Source organism: Rosa chinensis, chromosome 1 (assembly GCF_002994745.2).
Source record: "Rosa chinensis cultivar Old Blush chromosome 1, RchiOBHm-V2, whole genome shotgun sequence".
Lineage (NCBI taxonomy): Eukaryota > Viridiplantae > Streptophyta > Magnoliopsida > Rosales > Rosaceae > Rosa > Rosa chinensis.
The window spans coordinates 67,648,673-67,672,936 of record NC_037088.1 but is presented as its reverse complement, the minus strand read 5'-3'; the positions used below and the strand labels follow the sequence as shown (position 1 = coordinate 67,672,936).

Below are 24,264 nucleotides of genomic sequence, written 5' to 3'. Positions count from 1 at the left end.
GCAAAGAGAAAGGTTTAGCATATTATATACGAACCATTCTTATGCTTGAAACATCGTAGTCACCTAAAAAAGATCTAAGCACATGATGAAAGTTTCAGTTTCTCAGCAGTTCAGCGTTAATAGTGCGACTAAACGAATATAGACGAAAGGGTTGAAAAGGGTTGAAAGCTTAGCACCAAGAAAGCAAAAGGGTTTAATTGCCAGAGTCAATAGAGTTCAGAGAGTGTGAACTACCCCAGAAAATGAATGAAGAAGAAAGGTTACAGGGTAGAATACTTGGCTTGATCTAGTTCTCACGGTTTACGAGCACTAAAGTCAACAAGAAGATGCGATTTCCCAAACCAAAATAACAAAGGCCAGAAATGCACCGCTCTTTCGGTTCCATGTCCCATTCTTCACTAGTCATGACTCATGACATTAAATTTATGAGGTTCACGTGGGTTTTAAGTTTTAACCACACAACCTTATTGCTGGGATTCATTACAAGCTATCAAGTTGAAGAAAAAAAAATTCCTAATTTTCTGTGTCTCTCTCCCTTTCGGCCTTCCGATCTGTCTGCCTTGGGCCTAAAATCAGCATACTTCTTGGCAGTTAATAAGAATCACTGAGCTCTGTACATATTTTCCTGATGCTTTGGATGTTTTAGCCTTCTCTCTTTCCCGACTGCACCACTGATGATGGTATACAACATATGGCAACACTTGACAAAAATCCTGCATAATGGTGTTTCAAACGTCCATAAATCCCGAGATTATATTTTCCTTGTAAAAAAAACAAGAGCTGTCAGTAAATGAGCTGTAACTGAAGCAGAAAATGCTCACCCATTAATGTGTGCTTATGCAGGCACTAGGCAGTAATCCTTTTCATTTACATCATCGATGACATTTACATGTAACAACTATTCCTACCGGTCACGTCTTGATGTCACCTAGTTTCAGTTTCATCTTTATGTTACCAGCTTGAACCAAAATTTCCTCCTTAGATGGCTCCACTCTCAAAACTGTCGCCTTCTTTCCAAGCGAAGAAACAAACACCATATTGCCAACCTTGGGAAGCTCAAACTTATCTGAAACATAATCTACTTAATAATAGTTAAAAAACTTAAAAATTTGGTAGAAACTCAGTCGGTTTCTCAAAGAGATATGACAATCTAATTAATCTCAAAAAGTTCTCATTGGTTCATTTACCTGATGGCGATTTTTTAACATCTTCAGAAGAGGATACCCTTCTTTTTGTGGTTGAATTCTCACCATTATCAGTTGCATTTGTTGCCAATGCAAGCTGTCTTTTTCGCTCCAAAGTAGGCTGCAGAGATTGAATTGCAGATTCGCGTTGCTTTCGAGCTTTTTTGTGAAGAATAGATCGTGCCATTGCAGCAGCCTCAGATATTTCTCGCATTTGCCTAAATCTTTGATCATTACCATGTTCCATAATCTTCCTTTTGGCAACCAACAGTTTCTCATGCAACTCTCTTGAGATCCTATAAGTACAAATATAACATATATGAACACAATAGTTGAAAGCTAGAGTTCATCTTTGGAAATGACATACCTTCAGTGAGAGAGCATATTAATTACTGAAAAATTTGCATCATTGATTATCTACTTGGATGTCATGAAATGAAGCCTGTTATCCTTTTATTTAATGATTTTTAATTCTATTTTTCCTTCCAAAAGACCATAGGACTCCTGTTTACTTGAGAATATCAAAACAGGGAAGCAGATTCTTACGTCAGATGATTCTGTGCTTCATATAAAAGCTCTTGATACTCCTGCTTTAACCGTTCCATATCAACTATAACCTGCATTGAAATACAAAAAAAGCTTCATATCTCCCATGTGTAAATGCAAGAAAAACCAAGTGAGAAAAGATCAGCAGATCATTTCTTTGAGTGGACACTAGGACATGTGAACACTATTCTAGCATTTTTGCACTGTTTCATACATACAGGGCCGCTCCTTTTTTTTCTTTTTTCTATTATTGTTTTCTTTTATTAATTATTAAGAACAAGATAAAGAGGTATGTTAGCTATACATGTTACCTCATCTATCCCTGCACTAGCTGCACCATACAGTTCTCGGGCATTATCAACTACTCTACCAGGTAGTCCCAACCTTTCAGCTATATTGATTGCATTTGAACGCCCTGCAGAATACATTGCATTCTTGAATCATTATTAAGCAACATAATTATATGATCTAGAGGGTAGTACAGCATTAGTGAGACACCAATGACTACTGGCTTGCTAATGAATGAAAGTGAGATGAAGAGATTTTTACAAAAGTATTTGACATTGTAACAGAAAAGAGAACCCAGTTTAACCCAATGCATATGCAGTATTCAGAATATATACCTGGTACTCCCCAGAGAATTCTGTAAGTGGGCTTTAAGTTCACTTCATCAAACTCCATACATGCATTTTCAAAGGCGTCATTGCTGTCAAAGAAAAATGTCATCGACACAAACCCAGACTTGTAGAAGGGGAAGATATTCCAAAGGGCTATGTAGATTTTCAACTACACAAACAATTGACTCCATAAACCACAAGGAGAGCAACTGTGACCATAAGCCTGACAACAACCATTATTTAAATTAACTCAACACTAACTGAACTAAACTGTCATTACTATTGCAATAGTCACACCTTTAACTTGTATGCCAGTACCTGTATTTCAGGGTTTTGAGTTCACCATGATGTGTTGTGGCAATTGTCAACAAAGCACCAGTTTCAGCAAAAGATTCCAATAGTGACATCCCCAGCGCTGCTCCTTCAAGGGGGTTTGTTCCCGCACCGACCTAATAACAAAAGGAGTTGTGTAATCCCTGTAAATATAACTTACGTTTTGTTTCTCTTTTATCTTCCTGGTAATATATTATTAAATCATTGCATGTTAAAAAGACAGTTTAACCGTACCTCATCTAGTAGCACGAGTGAGCAACTTGTTGACTGCAATTGTATGTCCTACAAGATGTAAGAAATGGTTTTCATATCAGATATGTATATAGGTCTTCACTGATCAGACAAAAAAGTATTTACTGAACTTTTCTAGTCTATCAAGTTTTTAATTATTGCATATGTAAACTCTGTCATGTTTATCATCAAAAGTTTTTTTTAAAAGCAAGTTAGAAATACTTTTCTTACGCTTATATGTTTTAGGTGGCCCGAGAATGTGGACAGAGATTGAGACAGGGATTGTTCATCACCAATGTCAGCAAACACTGAATCAAACCAAGGGATGTGTACCGACTCAGAACATAAAACATGAAGACCTGCAGTATAATAGAGAAAAATGGTCATAAGCCAGGAAACTTGAAGATGGTGTTGGAAGCTGCATTTGTAATCAACATTTTTAGTCTGTATATTCTTTATTCAACTCAATTATCAATATAAAGACAATGTTCATTTGATTGTGAGACACTGAGACTACTAGAATATTCCACGAGCCTTAAACAGATGAACACTTTGGATGTTCAACCTGATTTTGCCATCATAGCTGCTAATCCTACAGTCTTCAGGCCAATGGTTTTTCCCCCTGTATTAGGGCCAGTGATAACCAAAACTCGAATTTTCTGTGTGATAAAAAAATCAACTGGAACTGGGTGAACCTGCGAAATAGAGATGGCAGAATTTAGAAACAGAATATCTGATCATAATTTCATGATGCATACTGAGAGTTGAGGCAGGTGATAATTATGAATCAACCTATAGAATTCTAAATTATCTTCCCAAAAAATATGAAATTTGGAATTAGCTTGAATTCTAAGATGATATGCTATATGTTCTCCTCTTCTTGGAGTGTGTTTTTGTTATGACATTACCTACAGGTGCCATACTTGTTATTCAAAAAGGAAATAATTGCCTTCAGAAAGTCACAAACTCACAATCACCTAAATGCAATTCCCTTTGTGCAAGAAATATGACCAGTTGACCACACTATCAAAAGAATAGACTAAATTTAACATTTGAATTTCAATCCAAAATTATATATCCTGAATCATTATTCAGAACTGGGTTTAAACCAGAAAACTACCAATAATAAAGGGACAACAAATCATAGATATTGCATAATTACCAGAGTCACATTCTTGGAATCCTTCCTGGCCTTCTTTAAATTTTGTCTATGCTGTTGCAGTAATAAAGGATGATGAGCTTTCGGCAGATACAACACCCATCCACTTTTTTTGGAATAGGATGCCTGTGGATGTTTGTTCCCAGAAATGTAGGCATCACTCGCAGAAGAACTATGACCTCCTGGGAGATATATATTGGGACATGTTCCTCCATATGCTAGGCCATAAGTTGCTCGGGCATTCACCTACAAGTTAAGAATGCAATGTAAGCTATTAACACAATCAGATAAGTAGTTGAGAGAGAGAGATGAGAAAGAAGAAATCCTCAACAACCTACCACATCCAGTTCAATAATACTGTTTAATAGCTGTTCAATATTCTCAAGATCCATTTGCATCTGTATGATAAGCCAAATGAACATCAGAAGGGGGAACAGATGATACTTCTATAGACAGAAAAAGAGTAATTACCACATAAGGCCAGCAACCTTTTCTGTTAACATAGAGAGAACCTCCGCCTCAGCCTCTGATACTAGTGCCCTTGTTTGTTGTAATTCATCGTTCAGAGGGACAGCAGATAATGGCTCAACAATGCTTCCTTTGCCTGAACCACTATAACATTATATCACTTTCAGGATTGAAAAACTCAACTAAGATTCCATTAAATGGAGACAAGATAATTTGACCTAGACCAGTAAACAATCAAGAGAAATACTTTGCATGGTTAGAGGTGATCCAGGTTATATAACAAACTTTACAGACCTGGGCAACAGTAGACCCTTGAAACTTGTCATTTCATTAGCACTGGATTTTATGCACCACCTTCCATCAACGGTACTCACTTCCTGAACCAGTGATTGATAGTATAAATTAAATTTTTTTTTTTTTTTTTTTTTTTTTTTTAGGTTCTAAAGGAACATCTTTGATTTGTGATTCTTACCAGAAGTGGTGTTACACTCTTGTCATTCCGGACTAGGCTGTTCATTAACTGATATATCTGAAAAGAGTGGATCAGAGTTAGAAACTAAGTTGTGAATAAGAATGATTACAAATGATATTTTCAGACTCAAAGCCTAAAATGCTTCTGTATCATGTGGTGATGTGCCTACTTACAATCTATGGTCTGCATAACTGTACCTACTTACAATGACATGCTGAGTTCAATAATGTATATGAAATCACCACAGCACATAAGTGGTGGTGGTAAAAAAGTCAGAAATGTGGATTCATTGTTTGCAATAAGCACATGTTTTCCTTGTGTGAGCCAATAAGAACGATAATGGGATATATTAATCAGTTATTTAGGTTATGCCATAAGCGTTGACTGAAGTTCCAAGGCTGATGGCTGCAATATATTGCCCTTTTTCTTATCTATACACTCAAATATTCATAATTGGATTACTGAAATGAACTCTTCAAAACAAGAATTTTACCTTTTTCTCAAGCGTCCGAACTTGATTGCGTAAACGTTTCAGGTTTGGACTCTAAAATCGTGAATCACTCAGTTAGAAAGGACTTAAAACTTCTAAAAACAAATGACTGCAACCTAAAGAGTTATATTCCAGTACAAAAGCATTATCAGTAACAAACCGCAGAGTCTTTAACACGGCCGTCTTCATCTATAACTTGCTGTATCAGCTTAGCTAGTGATCGGTTTACCACAAATCCCATTATCTGCACAAACAATTGAATCACATTTGAATCCACTCAAAACACACAATGTCAACACCCAATTGCCATTAGCACATAACTTAACTCTCAAGCTTACACTCACCACTTCCGAAAGAGGCATAAATCGCCTGTACCACTCCGCATCTTCCTTGATTGCACCTTTCAGATTACTCTGCAAATGCTCTGCGTACTGCAGCAGCTCCATCACAGCTACCGCTTCGATTCCTTCCACCGCTGAGCTCCTCCGAGCACGTTGTATAGCAGATTCCACCTTCACATACACACAAAATCTCTCAACATCATTAAGTGTTTCGAAAATCAACAAAATCCACTCAATTTAACATGATTACCAAAACGACTTTAACACCGCCAAAATCCAAACTGCAAGCGCCGTGCTTGAGCATCTCAACCGCGGCATTGGTTTCGTCCAGAAGCCTCAAGCTTTCTTCGTAGGTCTGGCTCAAACACCATAGCTTTGCCTATCGATTCAGTAACAAAATCAACAATCAAAGCGAAGACGAAGAAGATTTAGAGGACGATTAGAGTTAAAAGTTGTAACTAGTTAAGTAGTTAGTAAGTACCTTGGTGGCTTCGCGGCCTAACGGAGTACGAGCGAAGCCGGCGACGGAATCGCAGAGCTTATCCCATTCCAAAACCCGAAGACTGTCGAGATGGACCTGTGACTTGATAGAGTCATGGTTGGCTGAGATTGAGAAGCGAGTGAGGAAAGCGCGGTTCTTGAAGTGAAGAGAGAGAGTGAGAGGAGGAGGAGGAGGAGGAGTGAGAGTGAGGGAGATGGGGTTGCCGAATAGGGCGGCGGCGGAGGAGAGCATTTCTTGGTTTCTGTGCTGATCGGAGTCGGTTAGAGACGGTTACGACTTGCCGGGATTATTCGCTCCATGAATTGATGATGGCTTCATAGTTCTGTTGATGATAAACAGACTAGGCAACATGTGGCCTAGCTGACTAGCCGTCCGGTGTTATTGGGCCGGGTGGGCCGAACCCGCTTGAATTTAAAATTTTAGGGAAACTCATTCTATTTTGATCAAGATGAAGATGAGGTAGCATCAATCTCGGTTATATGAGCACAGGTAATATTGGGATCGAGATTCACGAGGGTATTTTAGCAAAGTCAAACTAATCTCTTGGTGTTGGCGCACGAATATGAATGCCCCTCAAACATGATGGTCACAAACTGATGAGATTTTGGACACGAACACTAGATGTGGGGAGTTCTGTGATAGGCCTCTCGACCAACTTTACCACACCAGGTGGTTAGAATTTAGAAGTTTAGGAAAGTGACGGTCAAATTTCTGATACAAGGTTATTTACATGAAATGATGAAATTTAAGAGTATGAGACAAATTTGAAATATTATTTACTAATGAATGAGAAAAGTTGTTCTCATTAGATAGTTTACTTATGAATCTTAATAGGAATGCAGCTGGTTGCGATTGATATTACAAACTAATTGTCATGACTCTAACAAATGAGTTACTAATATAGTGGAAATTACTTGAAATTTGTTCTCATACTCAGTTCAAGTAAATAAACATGTTATTCTAAACGTCAGGTTAGAAAGAATTAATACTAGTGTTTGTTGTTTCTTTACATTTATCTTGCTAATTTAGCGTTCATTTGACCTCCTTTATTTTCTTACTCGTTGACACAAATTCAAACTTTTTGAATATTAAGGAATTCTTCACAATTCCACCAACGTCGGGTTAGAAAGAATTAATACTAGTGTTTGTTGTTTCTTTACATTTATCTTGCTAATTTAGCATTCATTTGACCTCCTTTATTTTCTTACTCGTTGACACAAATTCAAACTTTTTAAATATTAAGGAATTCTTCACAATTCCACCACTACTATGATTTTTAAGCATCCAATCTCAAACTTCTTAATAATGTATGGTGAATGTACAAGGAATGTACCTAACTATTGAAATGAAGAAAGGTTCCTCCTACGACTTCAACCAAATATAACCTTTTGATATCTTTCTTGCATAAGTTATTACAATGGTGCGGCAAGAGAGGGTTACCATATCATATAACCCAAAAAGCAACAAAAAAGGAAAAATACAGAGCTGTGATTCATCCTTCGTGCAAAAGCTAGATGGACAAAACCTGTAATCTGAACCAACAAAACCAGATGAATGAATTAGAAAAGTCCAAACAAAACTGAGAATCCGAGGACGATAAGCCACACAATGTGAACCAAAAGCAAGGCCTGCGCAGATAGAGGAGCCGCACCCCCATTTCCCACCTCGCAAAATCCCAACTTGGCCACTTTAACCCCTGCACATTGTGCCTCCTGGCAGCCACACCAGTATGTCACACCGTTCACGCCGCATACCGGGTCCGGTCGAAAGCAATTGACCGGACACGAGAGGGCGTGAACCAGTGACGTAGTCTGGGCGGGACATACATCAGCTGGTTGAGACTCCGAGGGCAGTTTGATGAAACTATCTTCCTGCTCGGATCGGACGGTGGGGAAGCAACCGAGGATGAAGGCGGTGAAGAGTATAGGTATAATGAGAGAGATTGGGGACTTAAGGAAGTGGAGCTCCATTGAAGGCGAGTTCTCTAATTGTATCAATATTCTTGCACCTTTTTTCGATGGAGTTGCACCAAATCCTTATCTCTCTCAAAACTCTTCCCCAAAATCTAAACTTAAGGGAAGATCATGAAAACCATTGTTGTTCTTCGTCCCCTGAACCTTCCCCAAATTTGAGAGAATTTCTCCAAATCAGGTCAGGTCAGGTGTTGTTTCAGGTTCTGATCGAATTGACTTTTACCCCCAGGTTAATGATGCTTGGTTTTGACTATCATCCGAAGCAAAAAAATAGATAAAGGAGGAGGTTGAAGAATCCCTAATGTTGGAAAGTAGGATCAGACACTTGGTTGACGCGCAATGCCTTAGTTGTGACCGGACGCCGTCGTATAAGTATTTTGAGCAGTGAACGATGGTCCTTCTTTCCCGCATTTTGTGTTGGCATTTATTAGTTAATAATTTTATTTACAACTAGTAATTATATCTCATGGATTATACGATTATGTGATTTATGTCCACCAAATCATTTCCTTTTTTGCTCGATTTTACCTCACTAATTAAGAAAAAAGTTGTAATCATGAGGAATTTATTGGCATTTTTATACACTCTTGACCATATATTATCATCCTTTTAAAGGAATATTAACAGCATTCTCATTTACCAAAAATAAATTTGAAAAACAATGAACTAAAAAATTGTGTCTAAAAAAGTATTTGACAGATTCATTTCTCTTTCATTACTAGATGATGTATGTGTTTTACAGTGTTTTGAAGTATTGAAACTCTCAAATTATGAGCCGTTAGATTAACTTATTCTGTCAGACACAGAGTAAATAATTACTAATCTAAACGGTTCTTAACTTCATAATGTTAATACTTTTAAACACTTCTTTTGAGAAATGAAAAAGAAAAATGATTTGCATAAAGTTCAGTTTATAAAATTTATTATATACCAACAATAATTAGACTCCCTCAATTTACGAATAAAAACTTATTTAGTTTGACCAAATGGTTATTGGCAGATTTGGATAGAACTTTATGTTTAATACAGATTTAAGTGAACTATATCAGCTTCATTAATTAGCGAGACTTTATGTTTAATACAATTTTGAGTGAATTTGAAGTCGATATGTTAAAGATACTTAATACAAAATCTCTTGAGAAATATCAAAACGCTTTTATGTGTATCTTTTCCACCATTATTGGAACAAAGGTAATATACACTAATTTTGTTTTGCGGTTGTTGGTCTAAATCTTGTGGTATAAGAAGACAACACACATCGGTGATGGGCCAGGCACAATATTCGGAAAGAATGAACATAACTGCCATAATTAACGAACTCTTTGTGTTTCCTGGTAATGAAGGCGCGGCAAAGTTGTGGCTGTCCATTTGAAAAGGAATGCCAGGCTGATTCCACCTTCAATTTCTCCTAAACATGCTCTCCCCTCTTCACCTATATATCAACCTCATGCTATATCCCCATATCTCCCACAGCCTCAAGAAGCCCCTCCTGCTTCTGCTCATACCAAAGACCCTCGCGCATTCTTCCCATACTCTTAATCAATAACCATGGGAGGCTGTGCGAGCAAACCTAAGGAGTTGACCGAAACCAACCCGGACGCTGCTCCGGTTGAGGAGCCCGTCAAGGCCGAGGAGACCGTTGCCGCCAAGGCTGAGACCACTGCTGATGATGATAAGAAGGACAGCAGCGGATCAGATGATAAGAGTAAGGATGAAGCACCTTTGGTAGATCTCTCGAAGCCCGATGAGGACGAAAAGAAGGAAACAAAAGCCGCTGAGGCCGTGCCCGTGCTCGTACTTCCCGGAGAATCTATTGTGGTAGAGAACCCGAAAGGGGAGACAGTTGAAGTCGAGGTCGCTGCCAAGGAAGGTGAGATCATATACGTTGAGGCTGTCAAGGAGACCAAAAAGGAGGAGGAGAAGGAGAAAAAGGAAGCACAAGAAGAACCCAAGACTGCTCCTCCGGCCACCTCAGAGGACAAGAAGGAAGAGCTCCTTGTCAAAGTATGATTCACAACTTCCGATCTATATCAATTGTATCCCATGAATGAACATGAGAAAAGTGCAGGGGGAAAATGATCATTTCTTGTATGCACTTTGTATTCAAACTTTTGGGACTCCATTAACCATGCAATTAATAAGAAAAAATTAATTAGATGTATGTACGTGTAATCTATATTATTCATTATAGTCTCGTTTATTAAGGTTTAAGAATAAGATCTGTCATGCATTTAAGCTGATAATTGATTGATTAATTAGTCTGCTCAAATTGCTTATATTTAGGTTGATTGCAAGCAATCAGGATAAACGCCATTAAGGATAATTACAAGACAATCTGTTCTTTCATAGTTTTGTATTTCTAATCTTGAAATATTAGAGACTGCCAGACTGGAAAGGATTAATTTGTTCGTCTTTCACAAAGAAATGTCGTAACCCTCCAGACATGCGCCACGAACGATGATGTCCTCAAACTAACAGGAAACAGAGCTTAGCCTACACAGCCTAAGCTTATAAAATACGTGAGCAAATGTCTCTTTATCTGGTTTATTATTGAAATGTAGACGAATGGAATTTAAAAGAAGAATAGGTCACAGCAAAGGCAGTGAATGCACCAAGCAAAGTTAACAATAAACAAGGACTCTGGTGTTTAACCCTCTCTAGAAGATAAACCCAGAGATAGAGACCAATTCTGAGGTGAAAACCTTGGAATCTGTTCTTGAACTAAAAGCACAGATTTGTGATCAACCAAATTTAGACAAAGCATGAACTTCCATTTATGTGTATACAAGTGGATAACTTCATCAATTTCAATACTTGTAAACATGATGGCAAACACCTTTTAAAAGTGGGAGCAAATACAAATGACAATTCCAAAGAATCTATCTGAATCACTTATTAAGCTAAGCAACCTCCTTGGTCGAGCCAGGCGCAACATCCTTGCCCTTGGTAATTTCCTCTTCTTCACCCTCATTCTTCACAGCAAACAAGACCAGAATAAGCAACAACGGATAGCTCACAGTCGTAAAAACCCAATTCATAATCAATTGACCGATGAACGAGACATTGTGAGCATCAACTTGCCAAGCAACAGCTCCTCCAGCACTCTGCACTCCTTTATAGAATCCAACATACCTGTAACACATGCACAAAAGTTGTTCACATCAAATTCACAAACTCTGAAACTATACCATGCTATTTACTTGATACTACTCCACTCTATCACTATGTGCACAGAAATAAATATGAGTCATTATGTCATACCTGCTTAGAATTTCAGAATCATTAGCCAAGGCTCCAATGACCCAGTAAACAAGGCTCTGGAACATGGCATCCAGCAACCCGAAACTAAAGTACAACACAAACGGTCCTGCGAAATCAGAACCCGAGTCCTTGAAATCCAACTTCTCTGGCTTCTTGCCGCGACTGTACCCTACCTGGTTAGCAAGTCCACCGGCCCAAATGGCAGTGCTAAGAACAGCCACCACTACAATCCCGAAAAATCCCCTCGTCCTCCTGCTCTTGAAGCTGAAATCCATAATGTAACCAATCCCAATCGACCCAATCATCTGCGCACCCCAGTAGAACACATTGTTCAAACCCCTAGTCCTCAGATTGAACATCACACTATTCACATTATTGAACTGGTAAGTGTAGAAAAAGTTGCTAGAAAAAGCAGCAGGGATAATAAGCAGCATCTTCCAATTCAAAAACAGCTTCACAATCTCGATCGCCTCAGTCGTGACATTGGAGTACTGAATATTAGTACACTTGGTCCCGTCGTCACGGACCACCTTACTCGGCGGCAAGATAGCCAGGGACAGGATGGTCCCGACTGACATGAACACCATGAAGCCGATGTAAGTTGCATCATTCACAGAAGCAGCCTCACTTCTGTGATAGTTGAGCACAAATGGTATCAAGCCACCAATGACACCTCCCATGTTGAAGATACTCCAGAAGATGGAGATGTACGTCCCCTTGCGATTAGGGGGCGGGTATGACGTCATGATGGCGCCCTGGCAGGCCCAGAGGAGGCCGGCGCCGACTCCGAGGATGGCTCCGGCCGTGATGGCGAAGGCCTGGTGCTTGTGGTGGTTGTAGTAGAGGAAGGAGCCGGCGTAGAGGACGTAGGTGGAGCAGGCGGAGAGGAGAGTGAGGCGGGGACCGAGGATGTTGTAGATACCGCCGCCGAGGATGCCGAAGACGGCGAAGAAGGAGTAGAGGGCGGTGGAGGCGTTGTTGGAGGCGGTGGGGTCGACCTGGCCTCCGCCGCCCATGCCGGAGAGGGCGTTGAACATTCCGGGGCAGCAGAAGCAGACCAGACCGATGAGACCGACTTGCACCAGAGGCGAGTTGTACCGGAATTTAGACTGGGGCGGCAGTTTCTGGCCCTCCTTGTCCAAATCGTCAGCTCCTTCGAAACCCATCACGCCAAGATCAAAACTTCAATGGAAGATATTGTTGGGGAGTGAAGAAAATATTCAAACTCATCCACAGCTCTGGTTTGGTTGGTTTTGGTTAGTGATAGAGGCAAAAAAGATTGCGACTTTCGTACTTCGGACCAAGTTGTGGAAAATGGAGCGCTATATGGGGACCAAACTTGGCAAAGAGTTAGAGACTGAGTGGAATTGTAGGCAAAGGTTGACTCTTAAAAACCAAAAAACATGAGAGAAGACAAATCACATAGAGGAGTACAATTTTGGATTCCAGGCTTTACAAGAACACAGCTGTATATATCGATGAAGCCCGTGAGGATCAATCCGGATGAGCAATATAAAATAACGAAGAAGAAGGAATCAGTCACAGTTTGTAATAGGTGGAATGGAATCCTGAATATTCTATTCATGTGGAGCCGGATTCTGTTCCCAAACAAAATAACAAAGCCAAACCATAACAGACACCAAATCCAAATCCAAAATTTTTACTGCATAAATTATGTGCTTTTACAGCGATAGGCAAAAACAACCCTCTTTTCGGATTGATCGCGACCGGATATTAGTAATGAACGGTATAGGAGTAGGGACTCATGAGAATAGAAAGGTTTATGTGTCTTATTATACAGGGCAGGCCCACGTGTTCTTGACTATAAGTAACTTGGATTATATTTCCATTGCAGGCCAACATAGGATATAATTATAATAGGCCAAATTAAGAGCTTGACTAATTAGTTATTAAGAATGGATACTTAGGTCACCATGATGAAGTTCTTGTTTTTGCGTAATCACAAAGTTTAATCGTTTTCTTTTGCTGGCAACATTATTAGCTCAAGGAATTGCAGGCCGGCCGGCTGCAATGCATGATATTTATTCTACAGAATTCGATTGTTTTCGTGTAGGTATGTTGAAAATTATTATTGGAAAGTTTCCGGTTCCTAATGACCGGAGTGGGAGTAAATATAGAAGGCAATGCTAGAAGGCTAGAAAACTAGAGGATATTGATCACACGTGACATTCGTTTCTAATTACGTGATAGCATTTTTCGGACTGGTGGAACTGAAATCCAAGCCACCATAACTTCACAACAGATATTGATGAAGGAGATCAAGCAAAAAAGCAACCTCCTTTTATTGGACGTTTAGAAAGAATTGATAATACTCAAATAGAAGACAGCAATGCTAGTCTACGAAAAGATGTAGCAATTAAACTGAAAGGAGAAGTTCGTTGGATATAACTAGAAAAGTTTTCCATTTAAACTTATTCCACTTTTAAACACACTAGTGGAACTAGATTAGATCAGAATTGTCAACTAAATTACACAACAATTGTTACTGCCAGGAGCCAAGACTGCTAGTTTAGTAGGTGAAGGAACTCCATATCCGATTGCTTAGGTGAGGTAACCCATTAGAGACAATCACTTGTTTCTTTGTTGTGGAAGTAACCTAGCCAATCAAACACAGTAAGATGAAGTCATTCTCAAAGCATGATCATTTTTCAATTACGTCTGCAAATGCGAAAAAGAATTAGATAAACACCAGAAAAGTGTTTTCAAGAACACTAGAAAGAAGCTTATAACAAAATGTATACATATCAGCATATAACAGAACAATGATGCTTAAATTGAAGTCATGGAAGCTATACTAGCAATAGGAACGAGCGTAGGTGGGTTCTAAATGCCTATACTAAATCACAATTTATTTACCAAGAGAAAAACTCCACTAGCTCCAAATGAAAAATTACTCCATATGTGAAATGAATCATTTAAGCAATACATGGTGATGTCTTTGGACAGACACAGACACACCCCAGAAAATAAAGAGGGAAAGAAGATAGCAATGAAGTCCATTGATTCGTATGAAGCACTTTGCAGGTACCTTAAGGAATAATGGCAATTTTGGAGAGTCATCTGCGCAATGGAGTTTTACTGCATCTGCACGGAGCCTTGTTCTATGATATCCAACAACTACAAAAAAGCCAAACCTTTGATTAACCACATAACCAGATTAACCCTTAGGGAATTAAAAGGAGGTACCATTTTTACCATAGAAATTATGCATCATCAGAAGCTGTAGCTGTTGAAATTCTGAGTAGAAGTCTCACCTACAATCCGCAAATAAACTTTGTGAATACTGGCTGTTGGATTATTGCAGGGGATCCCACCAACTACAAGATCAAATCCACCGAATGAACACAAACTGTTCCAATCGGTCAGCATCCAACTCATTTAAATCAACAAGGAAAATCAAATTCCCAGTCTGCTTTGTTTGCTCCCACCAACACTTCACGATCTTTGCTTCCACTAGACTCTTCATATGGATCCCAAACAATCATACCAAGGGCTACTTCTACTCCACCTATCCCAGAGAATAAAGAAAGGACATTAATACCATTGGGAAACTTGTCTTGCAAGACCGAGAATCAGTATGCCAGTGTTAATCTGGAATAGGTTTAACCCATAAGCAAAATTTCACAGCAGAGAGCTTATGACAACCGGAAAATACTTTATAGAGAAACTTGAAGTATAATGTTTAATTACATCCATTGGCTTGAGACAAGAACAGGAGAACAGAAACAAAGCTGGTGCTAGATGTTTTTGGTGAAAGAAACTAGTTAAAGACGTGTCTTAATCTATTCACTGAGTTGAAATATATGACAAACAGACGCGCATTATATTAGAAATTGAAGAGAAAACCAGAAAAGAAAAAAAATGTAATTTTGAAATGTTATATTAGTATGAATCACTTTATAACAATTCATGCATTACAAAGGAATTCTTAAGTAGACAGAACTCAGTACCTGAAATGCATTGCCAATTTGTATCGATCAGTCAAGCTCATTCCCCTAGTGTATATTATAGGCTTTTGAATGCATCCAAGGCAAGTAATTGAGTACGTTCCCAGAGGTGAAAATCTCATCGGCCAGCATGTCCCTGCAGCCTTGAGAAGCCCGCCAACTCGACTTGACCAACTACATGAACCCCTTTCCCGATCCTAATCCAATCTGCCCATTCTCCCAATAAGGGGCATTTCAAGAAGAATAAGCCTGAAAGGCTTGCCGAGATCGTGAAACTTCCCACAACACAGCAAAGGGAAATTATGTGAAAGTTGACCGAATGGCTTTGGAAATCAAGCAGGCTATGGTTGAACTCAGCCAATTGGTGGCTAAGAAGGGCAGTGAGTGCAAGCGAGGCAATGCTGAGGGAGATGGTGGTGCTGCTACCGGTGGAAATGATAGTTTTGATGATCATCATGGTATTGCAGACACGCTAATGCTAATCTCCATGGCACAAGGAGTGCAGCGAGGAGTGGTGGATTCACGAGAAGTTGAGCATTAGGACTACTGATAATGATGATGTCTGGGAACAAGGAAAAGATCAGGCAGCAAGTGGATTTAGAAGCATAGACAAAACATTGCAGAGTTAACAAGCAACAATTTTTGATGTATGCAGCACTTTATTCACATTTCACCACTAGTTCCTAAAATGGTTTTTGATTTGCAAAACCACATGCTGGAAAAAAGGCTCATCTATTAATATATGGAGTAATATGTGGCAAGATCTACTTGTGGCTAGCTCTTAACTACTGCCCTATATCAGATACAGCTTCTGTTATGGCCAATGCCAACCCCGCAGCACAGCCCTCGGCTTCTTTCTTAGAGTTCAGCACAGTTTTAGTATTGAAAGTGAAGCCATCGACGAGCACAGAGACTAGTAAGTGAGGTCGGTGAGGTGGGCCGTGCCGCTATACTTGGGCAAGGCCCACCGTTTCCAGATCCTATTCAGGTATCTGAAACGGGGGAATTTGAAACAATATCGATCGTATTCAGGTATCTGAAACGGGGGAATTTTGAAAACTCACCATCTGCCATTACCGATTTCATTAAAATCTTCTGTTGTAAATCGATGGGTCTATTTCCAGGGCTGAATTCAGACATCTTGAAGAAGAAGAAGATGGGGGAAGAAGACCGCGGCTTTCGGCTTTGGTTAATAGGGTTTTCACAGAGAGAGAGAGAGAATGTGGTTGATATCAACGTCAGAAATCAAAGTGAATTGTGTAGTCGTGTATATTGAACCTCCCAACTGGATTTACTGACGAGTCCATTTTGTTTTGGGCTCCAGTAGTTTTACTTTTTCCGGCCCAGTTACTATGACAACACCCAACGGAATCGCGCTACAATAAACCGGTAAACTTTACCAGTTTATTGTATAGAATTAACCTATTGCAGTCTATAGTTGCAAAAGAAAACTATAAATTAACCTATTATCTGACATTTTTCATTTCCAAATTTTTTTTTTCTATAACACTTTACATCCAAACTCTATAATTTTGTTACTTAAAAGTTGAAACTGTTTTGCAAATTCTTACCAAACGGCAGCTAAAGAACTCTGAATTGTTTATTTTCGAACTGCAAAAGCTGTACCGAAAAGCAAAATCTCACTCAATTGCATTACTTGTAATTAGTAATCAAGTAAAGCCACCATTCACCTAAATGATCAGAGAATTAATATCATTGCTGAACCAACCCAAACAAAGAGTTCAATCACTGGATTAGCCTGTATCTCTGACATAGCAACGATGTAATACCTTGTAGTTAATTACAGCTCATATTAAAGTGACAAGTCTGCTGTAAAGACTCAAAACTGCTCTGACTGTGATATTGAGAAAATTCACCTCTATTCTACTTGCGGTTTTGAAGAGAAAACCCAAGTTCATCAGGCACCTTCTGGTTTTGAAGGGAAAACTTTGAAGCCTTATCTCCATCAACTGTTTCCTCAATCAACTTAGTTGCATGCTGAGATTCTTTCGAGGGAGTATCAGCCTTAAAGCCTCCAGTTGATCCAGTGGTTGGATCCCCACCCAACCTTTTATAAAGAGAAATGGCTTGAGAAATCATGGAGGAGACACCAGTAGCATCATTGGGAAGAAACACTGTTGAGGTGCCCTGGAGAAAAGGTACAAGAGACACAGATTAAAAGGCAGGCTATTTTATTAATCACTTGAGCATATATAAACACAGCATACACAAAAATTTCAATGCTCCTGTTTTCACCTGTTTCGCCAGATTTCCGAATGCAATGACATACTGCTCAGCGACTTTCAAACCAGCAGCCTGCAAATCAAATCAGACCATTAGTTTCTTCTTCCATCCATACAAATATGATTTTCACAAGTCTGTACACCACAAGACGTCAGACTAAATAAGAAAAGTCTACATGATCATTGCTTATAAAAATTCAAATTTTAATATATACTACATACATTTTTCTTTTCACTCGATAAGACATTAATGAATAACTGGACCTTTTTAAAATTTACTGATTCTTGAAGAATTTAACACTTTGAAACATGGCGCAATAGAAAGAAGAAACATGATTTAGAAGCTTTAGCTTATAAAGAAGATAAAGTCCATTAATATTCTTGCCAGTTAACTTTTTGGCCTATTTCACAAAAGGCATGAGGGGAAACCATATGCTGTTACAGCTTAGTAATGATGGAACCATTTGGAACAACTGTGTTGGATAACAAAAGAACTTGTATGAAAGGTGAAAAGCTAAATAGTATGAAACTGAAGATCCGAAACTAATTATGAAGAAGAAAAAAAATGTTCCAATAATATACCATCCAACAGGCATTAACACTGCATACAGTCAAAAGAGGTAAAAGAAAGAGTTGCAGACACATAATTGCATTCCCAGCCTTGATTGTATGAATAAATTGCTTTTACATTTACAGCACTAAAAGGACAGCCTCTGCAGTCTAGAAACAAGTACCAAGACTATGTGCATATGCCAAATCAAACACTTAAGGAAGGATCACTCATAGAAACACTTTGCAACCTCCAAGACTTTTATTGATAATACTACAATCACAATACAGGGAGTGAAGAACCTCACCTCTATACCCCCAGCTTCCATAAGACTCTTTGATACAAGGGAAATTCCTTTAGAAGCCGCATCTGCTTTAGCAAGTTCTCCTATAAAAGAACGAAATAAAGAATGGAAAAGTCAACAGTAGAATTTACAAGTACCAAATTCATCCAATTAAAGGAACATCAACATCAAATTCATCCACACAATATTTCAAACTACTGGAACTAAATTACATAGGAAATGTAGCTACCTTCTGCAGCTAAAAATGCAGCACGCCTCTCCCCTTCTGCTTGGTTAATGGCGGCATCCCTTTCACCTGAGAAAGATTAGTCAATTTCAGTGAATTTTTCTTGATACTTAGCGAACCTTGTATATATAACTAGAATTCAAACAAACATATGGTTTCTTACCTTCAGACACAAGAATTTTAACTCTCTTTTTGCGTTCTGCATCTGCTTGCATTTCCATAGATTGCCTCACCGCAAGAGGAGGAGTTATGTCCCCTAAACAAGTATGTCAATTTAAGCGGTTACACAAAGATTTCTCACAGACATAATGAAATTATGAAAATATGTCCTAATGAAATACTTGTAAAAAAGATGTCTTACTTATCACATATCGGATGCACCTCAAGCCATATGCTGTTGCAGCTTCGTTGACTACCCTCTACAAAATAATATGTTAGGTGAGCTTACAAGGAAACAATCTTTGAAAGACTAATATTGAACATCAAACTGGAATAAAGTAGAGAAGGCATATTTACCCTGCTTTCTTGCCCAACAGATTATCAAAATACAGGACAAAAACTTTTGGGCCAATGAGTAAACAAATATAGACAGATATATTCAAAAGTGGCAGGTTTAATGATATGCAAGGAAGCAGATAGATCTACCACTATCTCATTATTGAGCAACTATCTTTTCGCAATGGGTTGTCGAGAGTGATTCACACACCCTACTGCTACTATCTTCATCAAACATTCTCTTAATACCAGCAACAAATCACAGACTATCATCACGAGAGAAAGAAGATAAACGTACCACTATCTCATCATTGAGGTTTTCTCTTTCCTTGAATGCATTGTCAAGAGTAAGTTTCGCAATTGCTGTACGCATGATCCCCTGAGCAAGCTGAATAGCTGCATCAAAAGGACGCACAGATCCATAGGAGGCCAGGTGGGGGTCCTCAATCTGCATCAACACCAAAAAAACAAAACAAACACTCAGTGACCCAGTAAACAACCTATCCAAGCCACACGAAGCCAAGTTCAATAATGTGACATTACCTTCAGGTAAATAACCCCATCAACCTGAATCCTGACATTGTCTTGGGTGATAGCTGCCTGGTCTGGCACATTAAAGACCTCCTCTTTCAACGAATGCACGAAAGCAATTCTGTCGACAAACGGAATCAGAAAATGGATCCCAGACTGCAGAGTCGTGTGGTACTTCCCAAACCGCTCAATCACAAAAGCCATACGTTCCGGCACAATCCGAATTCCCCAGTTGATTGGTGGAGCAATCTCATGGTTCCTACACATAAACCCCCAAACAACACGGTCAAGAACTTGCTCATATCACACCAACCCACACATAAACAATCCATCAACACAATACTAGTAAATATAACCATACATCCACGCACAATCCAAATTCCACAGTTAAATTGAAGCAGCAATCTCATTGTTTCTACACATAAACCCTAAACCCTAACAATTCATACAGGCTAGAGTCAATGCTTGACTACACTAACCAAACGAGTTACTTCTAAAATCCTAACAATCCACAGAAACCTAAAAAAGAAACTTGAGAAATCGAAATTACTTGGAATCGCTGTTGATGCTGCCACGGAAATGTCGAACGCCGAGAAAACTCTGCGCGCCGGGAACGATCGAGGAAGACGGAGCGGGCACGAGCGAGCGGTTGCCGAGGGGCGACGAGCTGGTGGTGAGGGTCCGGAGAGCCGCAGTCGCCGTCGCCGACGGCTGAGAATGGCGGAGGGATCTCAAGGCGTTGAGGGAGCTGAGCTTGATGAGGTTGTTCATCTTTGTGGAAATTGGGAGAGGTCTCTGTGTGCGGTTTCGTAGAGAGCAAGAAGACGAAGGGTCTCTCTCTCTCTCTCTCCAGGGTTTTAGATTTGCAGAGAGAGAAGAGAAATGGGTTTTAAACGTGACATTTTCAAGAGAGGGTCATGAATCTGGCGTGCTGCCCACACTTGGTTTTCTTTTCTTCAGAATTTTGTATTACCGTGCAAGTTACCGGAAATTTTTTATCTTAGCATTTGTATGGGGCCTTGGCCTATGAGACGTTTGTTTTTTGGGAACATTTTTATTTTTATCCTTTTTCGGTAAATTAGTTTAATTTCAATAATTCGTATATGGTACATCAATGTGCTAATATATTAAGTGGATTAATTCAACTCAAAGGTAGACTATAGTTTTGGGACTATTCTGTATCGGAATTAGTCTGTCTTTGTATCAAACCAAGTCTACTTAAAGTATCTGTATATTGATGTAACATATAACATTTCTTTTTTGAGGCTCAAGGGTTTACGAGATTAGGGTTGGACTCGAAGTCATTTGTTTGAGTTTTGTGCCCGAATTGCAAACCTCACTCACTGCATCAGTTGTCTAGATTTTCATATTGAAATCGGCCAATTTCACAATGTTGACATATTTGGACAGTTTCGGGTGTTTTTTTTGTTTCACAAATCGAGTAAAGAAGGTTTAAAGATGAGATAGATTGTGTATTTAGGCCCTTAATTGTTTAAAATTTTGTTCAAAAGTTTCTCCTTGATGGAGTTTTAAAGATCTTACTTAAAATATGAGATAGTGATAGACTCTCAAACCAACTATTGATGAAAATTTACAATTTTGAAGAATTGAAACCGGATGTAGCTTGAGTGAGGTTATTACCAGCCCCAGACGCTAAACCACATTTTATTATATGTCCATACCATGCTTCATTTAAGACCAGCGTCTTGTTTCAACACAACCATAGTTCTATGGAGAAGTTGAATGAGAATGTCTGGAAATGAAGTACATCTATCATTGCAATCCATACACACATATATATACTCACTAAAATCTATAAAAAGGCCCAAGAAGATTCAACACTATCCTTCATTTGAAAGGAGCACAAGAATAACCTGTACAGAGAGCATTGGTGCTGTTGTAGGGGAACAAAGCAATAGGTCGAGTCTGTGGCAACTCAGGGATTGGCCTCTCCATGCAAAGAAACTCCACAACTTGCTCCATACTAGGCCTCCCTTTGCTCGCATTCAGTGTGCAAAGCAATCCAATCTCCAAAACCCTAATTGCTTGATCGAAATTGATCACTGCACCCATTCTCTTATCCACAACCCTCCTCATTTCACCAATTTCATGCATTCTCCAGGTGAAGTCCAGCAAGTCCCTCTCCTCCAATTCACCCAACTCTGCCTCCAACCTCTTCCTCCCTCCCACCACTTCCAACACAAAGAGGCCGAATTCAAACACATCAGCGCTTTGACTCACCGTCGATTCAAACCTTCTCGACTCTGCTCCACATAGCACAAACCCAAAGTCTCCTAGAACAGCCCGGAAACTAACATCAAGAAAGACACTGGTGGTCTTCAAGTTCTTGTGCGCCAATTGATTGGAGTGCAAGTAACTGAGTGCTTCAGCCACATCTCTCACAACCTTGAACCTCCGAGTCCACGGAAGAACACCAACACCAAACAGCCACTTATCAAGGCTTCCATTGGAGAAAAACTCATACACAACCATAGTCTCTTTCTTGTCCTGACACCATCCTCTAATGGAAACTAAGTTCGGGTGTCTAACCCTGCTAATCCCCTTGATTTCCTTCATCAATCTCCTCCTATCCAACCCTTGTGAGTTCAGAAACTGAGGCGAAAACCGCTTCACTGCCACTTGACATCCGTTCGAAAGCTTCCCTCGGTAGCACACCCCTTTTGATCCACCTCCAAGTATCTCTAGCTCTCCGAAAGACCTAGTCGCCAATGAAATCTCCGAGATTGTGAAGCTTCTAGGCTTGTTTGGAGGCCTCGGTCTCTGCTTCTTCTCCGGCAACACTATACTAGCACTATCCGAATTTGCACTTCTACGCTTGCTGTTATAGTAAAGGCTAAGCATAACAGCTATGGCAAGTACCAGCACAGCTATAAAGATCAAGAACGTGCCGGGAGGCTCAGCACGAGAGTTTTCAGTAACAACAATCTTGCTCTCACATGTCTCCATTGATGGCACACGAAGAAAAGCTTGACTAACAGAAGTGAAGTTCCAAGAAAGCACGCTGTGGATTTGGGTGTGATTGCCTGTGGAAGCCGAAAATCCAACGAACATGTACTCATTCAGAAACGGTGAGAGGTCAAGAGATCCGGAGAAGACTGGCTTTGAAGGGTAACTTCCGTCGTCTGATCCCAAACGAATTTCCATCCAACGGCGTGAGCCGTTGTAGCTTATCCAAGCTCGGTGGACTGAACCGTCGTTGAGGAAGACGCCAACATCAGAAGCGTTGATTGTTTCAGTGGAGATAATAGTCCCCAAGTTGATACCTACATGGTTATCATTAGGGTCTCCAAACTCTGGATTCAAACGTGTGTCGAATTCGATTGCTATGACCTTGTAGTCATCTTCACAAGCATCGTTGAGCATGGCAAGCCAAGCACCAGGTCTGCCAACTGTGAACTCATCCGGGACGATGACGAAGGCTAGTCCACTGCCACCATTACCATAACCACCGCTTTGAGTAGTTTGGATTCGTTCAGGTGAAGATGAAGAGGCATTGTGGAATTGAAAAGAGAAGGTTGTTTCGAAAGAGGCAGGGGTTTCGGTGTGAGGGTCCAGGAGTCGGATTGAAGAAGAGTAGATGGCTCGGCCGGCTTGGTGTCTGAGATCAGTGACATGAGACTCGTCGGGGATTTGTATAGCACTGGTTTTTGAAGCAAGCTTGGCACTGCCTAAGAGCTTTACATCGTTCAAGATTCGGGGGTTGTAGGAGAGGTTGAAATCTGGGAACATGAGGTGCTTGGTCACATTAACAACTGGTCCGCTGTGGTGCTTCTTGTCACTAGCTGAATCAACTAGAAGCTCGTTGCGTATCACGGCCAAAGCAGCAGCTAAATAGAGCAACCAGTTGAAGCAACTCATTATTGAAAGAGTTTGGATTTGATTGCAGTTGAGGTTGTGAAGCTATACAAGAAAGAAGAGTTGGGTGATGAATGAAGATAGACAGATAGTGTCCATAAGCAAGTAAATACAAAAGCACACAAGTTAAGATAATTGATTGGAACAAGTTACAACCTGAAGAATCACTTCTTATCTACACAAATGCATATCATCTCACTCTTATAGAATAGTCATGTTATGAATGATTAAGATGACATGGGTCCAAGCATGTGATGTGCATAGAATTTGGCACCACAAATGTCATTTTGGATCTTTATGACGTTTGTTATAGACCACCAGCACCAGGCACCTTATTAGCAAATCGCATAAAATACACTTATTAGCGGAATCAAATTTGACGTCTCTAAACTTTCGGGCCAGAAATCACTCCTAGTCAATCATTTGGAATTGATGGGACAAAGACAAATCAATCATCTTATTGAACCACATTCGCTAAAGAAGCATTAGAGTTG

General features: G+C 39.7%; 5 protein-coding genes across 8 annotated transcripts; all 5 read right to left on the bottom strand.

Annotated features, from left to right (window-relative positions):
- Positions 1-224: 224 nt before the first annotated feature.
- On the bottom strand, positions 225-6,674 carry LOC112184945 (endonuclease MutS2). 2 transcript variants are annotated; one of them, XM_040512574.1, is made up of 20 exons: positions 6,323-6,674; positions 6,092-6,220; positions 5,845-6,012; positions 5,661-5,744; positions 5,504-5,554; positions 5,011-5,067; positions 4,833-4,915; positions 4,559-4,682; positions 4,409-4,468; positions 4,074-4,316; positions 3,477-3,606; positions 3,143-3,270; positions 2,915-2,962; positions 2,666-2,796; positions 2,354-2,436; positions 2,042-2,145; positions 1,731-1,801; positions 1,188-1,480; positions 822-1,078; positions 225-713 (listed from the first exon to the last, which is right to left on the bottom strand). In XM_040512574.1, the coding sequence occupies exons 1-19, from the start codon at positions 6,572-6,574 to the stop codon at positions 912-914; spliced, it is 2,406 nt and encodes an 801-aa protein (XP_040368508.1). In that variant the 5' UTR covers positions 6,575-6,674; the 3' UTR covers positions 225-713; positions 822-911. The 2 variants fall into 2 exon arrangements, with proteins under 2 accessions (XP_040368508.1, XP_024178937.1); XM_024323169.2 differs by having other exon boundaries at positions 822-1,066.
- Positions 6,675-7,616: 942 nt separating this feature from the next.
- On the bottom strand, positions 7,617-8,638 carry LOC112181967. Its single transcript, XM_024320378.2, has one exon. It carries the CDS (start codon positions 8,311-8,313, stop codon positions 7,903-7,905), a length of 411 nt encoding a protein of 136 aa, XP_024176146.1. The 5' UTR covers positions 8,314-8,638; the 3' UTR covers positions 7,617-7,902.
- Positions 8,639-11,066: 2,428 nt separating this feature from the next.
- Positions 11,067-13,081, bottom strand: LOC112184921 (UNC93-like protein 1). The gene is made up of 2 exons (XM_024323148.2): positions 11,578-13,081; positions 11,067-11,448 (listed from the first exon to the last, which is right to left on the bottom strand). The coding sequence occupies exons 1-2, from the start codon at positions 12,741-12,743 to the stop codon at positions 11,217-11,219; spliced, it is 1,398 nt and encodes a 465-aa protein (XP_024178916.1). The 5' UTR covers positions 12,744-13,081; the 3' UTR covers positions 11,067-11,216.
- An 850-nt stretch (positions 13,082-13,931) lies between these two features.
- On the bottom strand, positions 13,932-20,833 carry LOC112184909 (stomatin-like protein 2, mitochondrial). Of its 3 annotated transcripts, XR_005804534.1 has the most exons (13): positions 20,445-20,833; positions 19,907-20,153; positions 19,662-19,811; positions 19,230-19,287; positions 19,032-19,124; positions 18,872-18,937; positions 18,646-18,725; positions 17,802-17,861; positions 17,423-17,693; positions 15,549-16,107; positions 14,853-15,106; positions 14,627-14,715; positions 13,932-14,194 (listed from the first exon to the last, which is right to left on the bottom strand). XR_005804534.1 is itself a non-coding variant. In XM_040512573.1 (10 exons), exons 1-9 carry the CDS (start codon positions 20,663-20,665, stop codon positions 17,430-17,432), a joined length of 1,239 nt encoding a protein of 412 aa, XP_040368507.1. In that variant the 5' UTR covers positions 20,666-20,833; the 3' UTR covers positions 17,169-17,312; positions 17,423-17,429. The 3 variants fall into 3 exon arrangements, 2 of the variants coding, with proteins under 2 accessions (XP_040368507.1, XP_024178913.1); XM_040512573.1 differs by lacking the exons at positions 13,932-14,194; positions 14,627-14,715; positions 14,853-15,106; positions 15,549-16,107 and adding an exon at positions 17,169-17,312; XM_024323145.2 differs by lacking the exons at positions 13,932-14,194; positions 14,627-14,715; positions 14,853-15,106; positions 15,549-16,107 and having other exon boundaries at positions 17,169-17,693.
- A 681-nt stretch (positions 20,834-21,514) lies between these two features.
- LOC112184829 (L-type lectin-domain containing receptor kinase VIII.1) lies at positions 21,515-24,001 on the bottom strand. The gene has a single exon (XM_024323066.2). The coding sequence runs from the start codon at positions 23,771-23,773 to the stop codon at positions 21,743-21,745; it is 2,031 nt and encodes a 676-aa protein (XP_024178834.1). The 5' UTR covers positions 23,774-24,001; the 3' UTR covers positions 21,515-21,742.
- Positions 24,002-24,264: the final 263 nt, after the last annotated feature.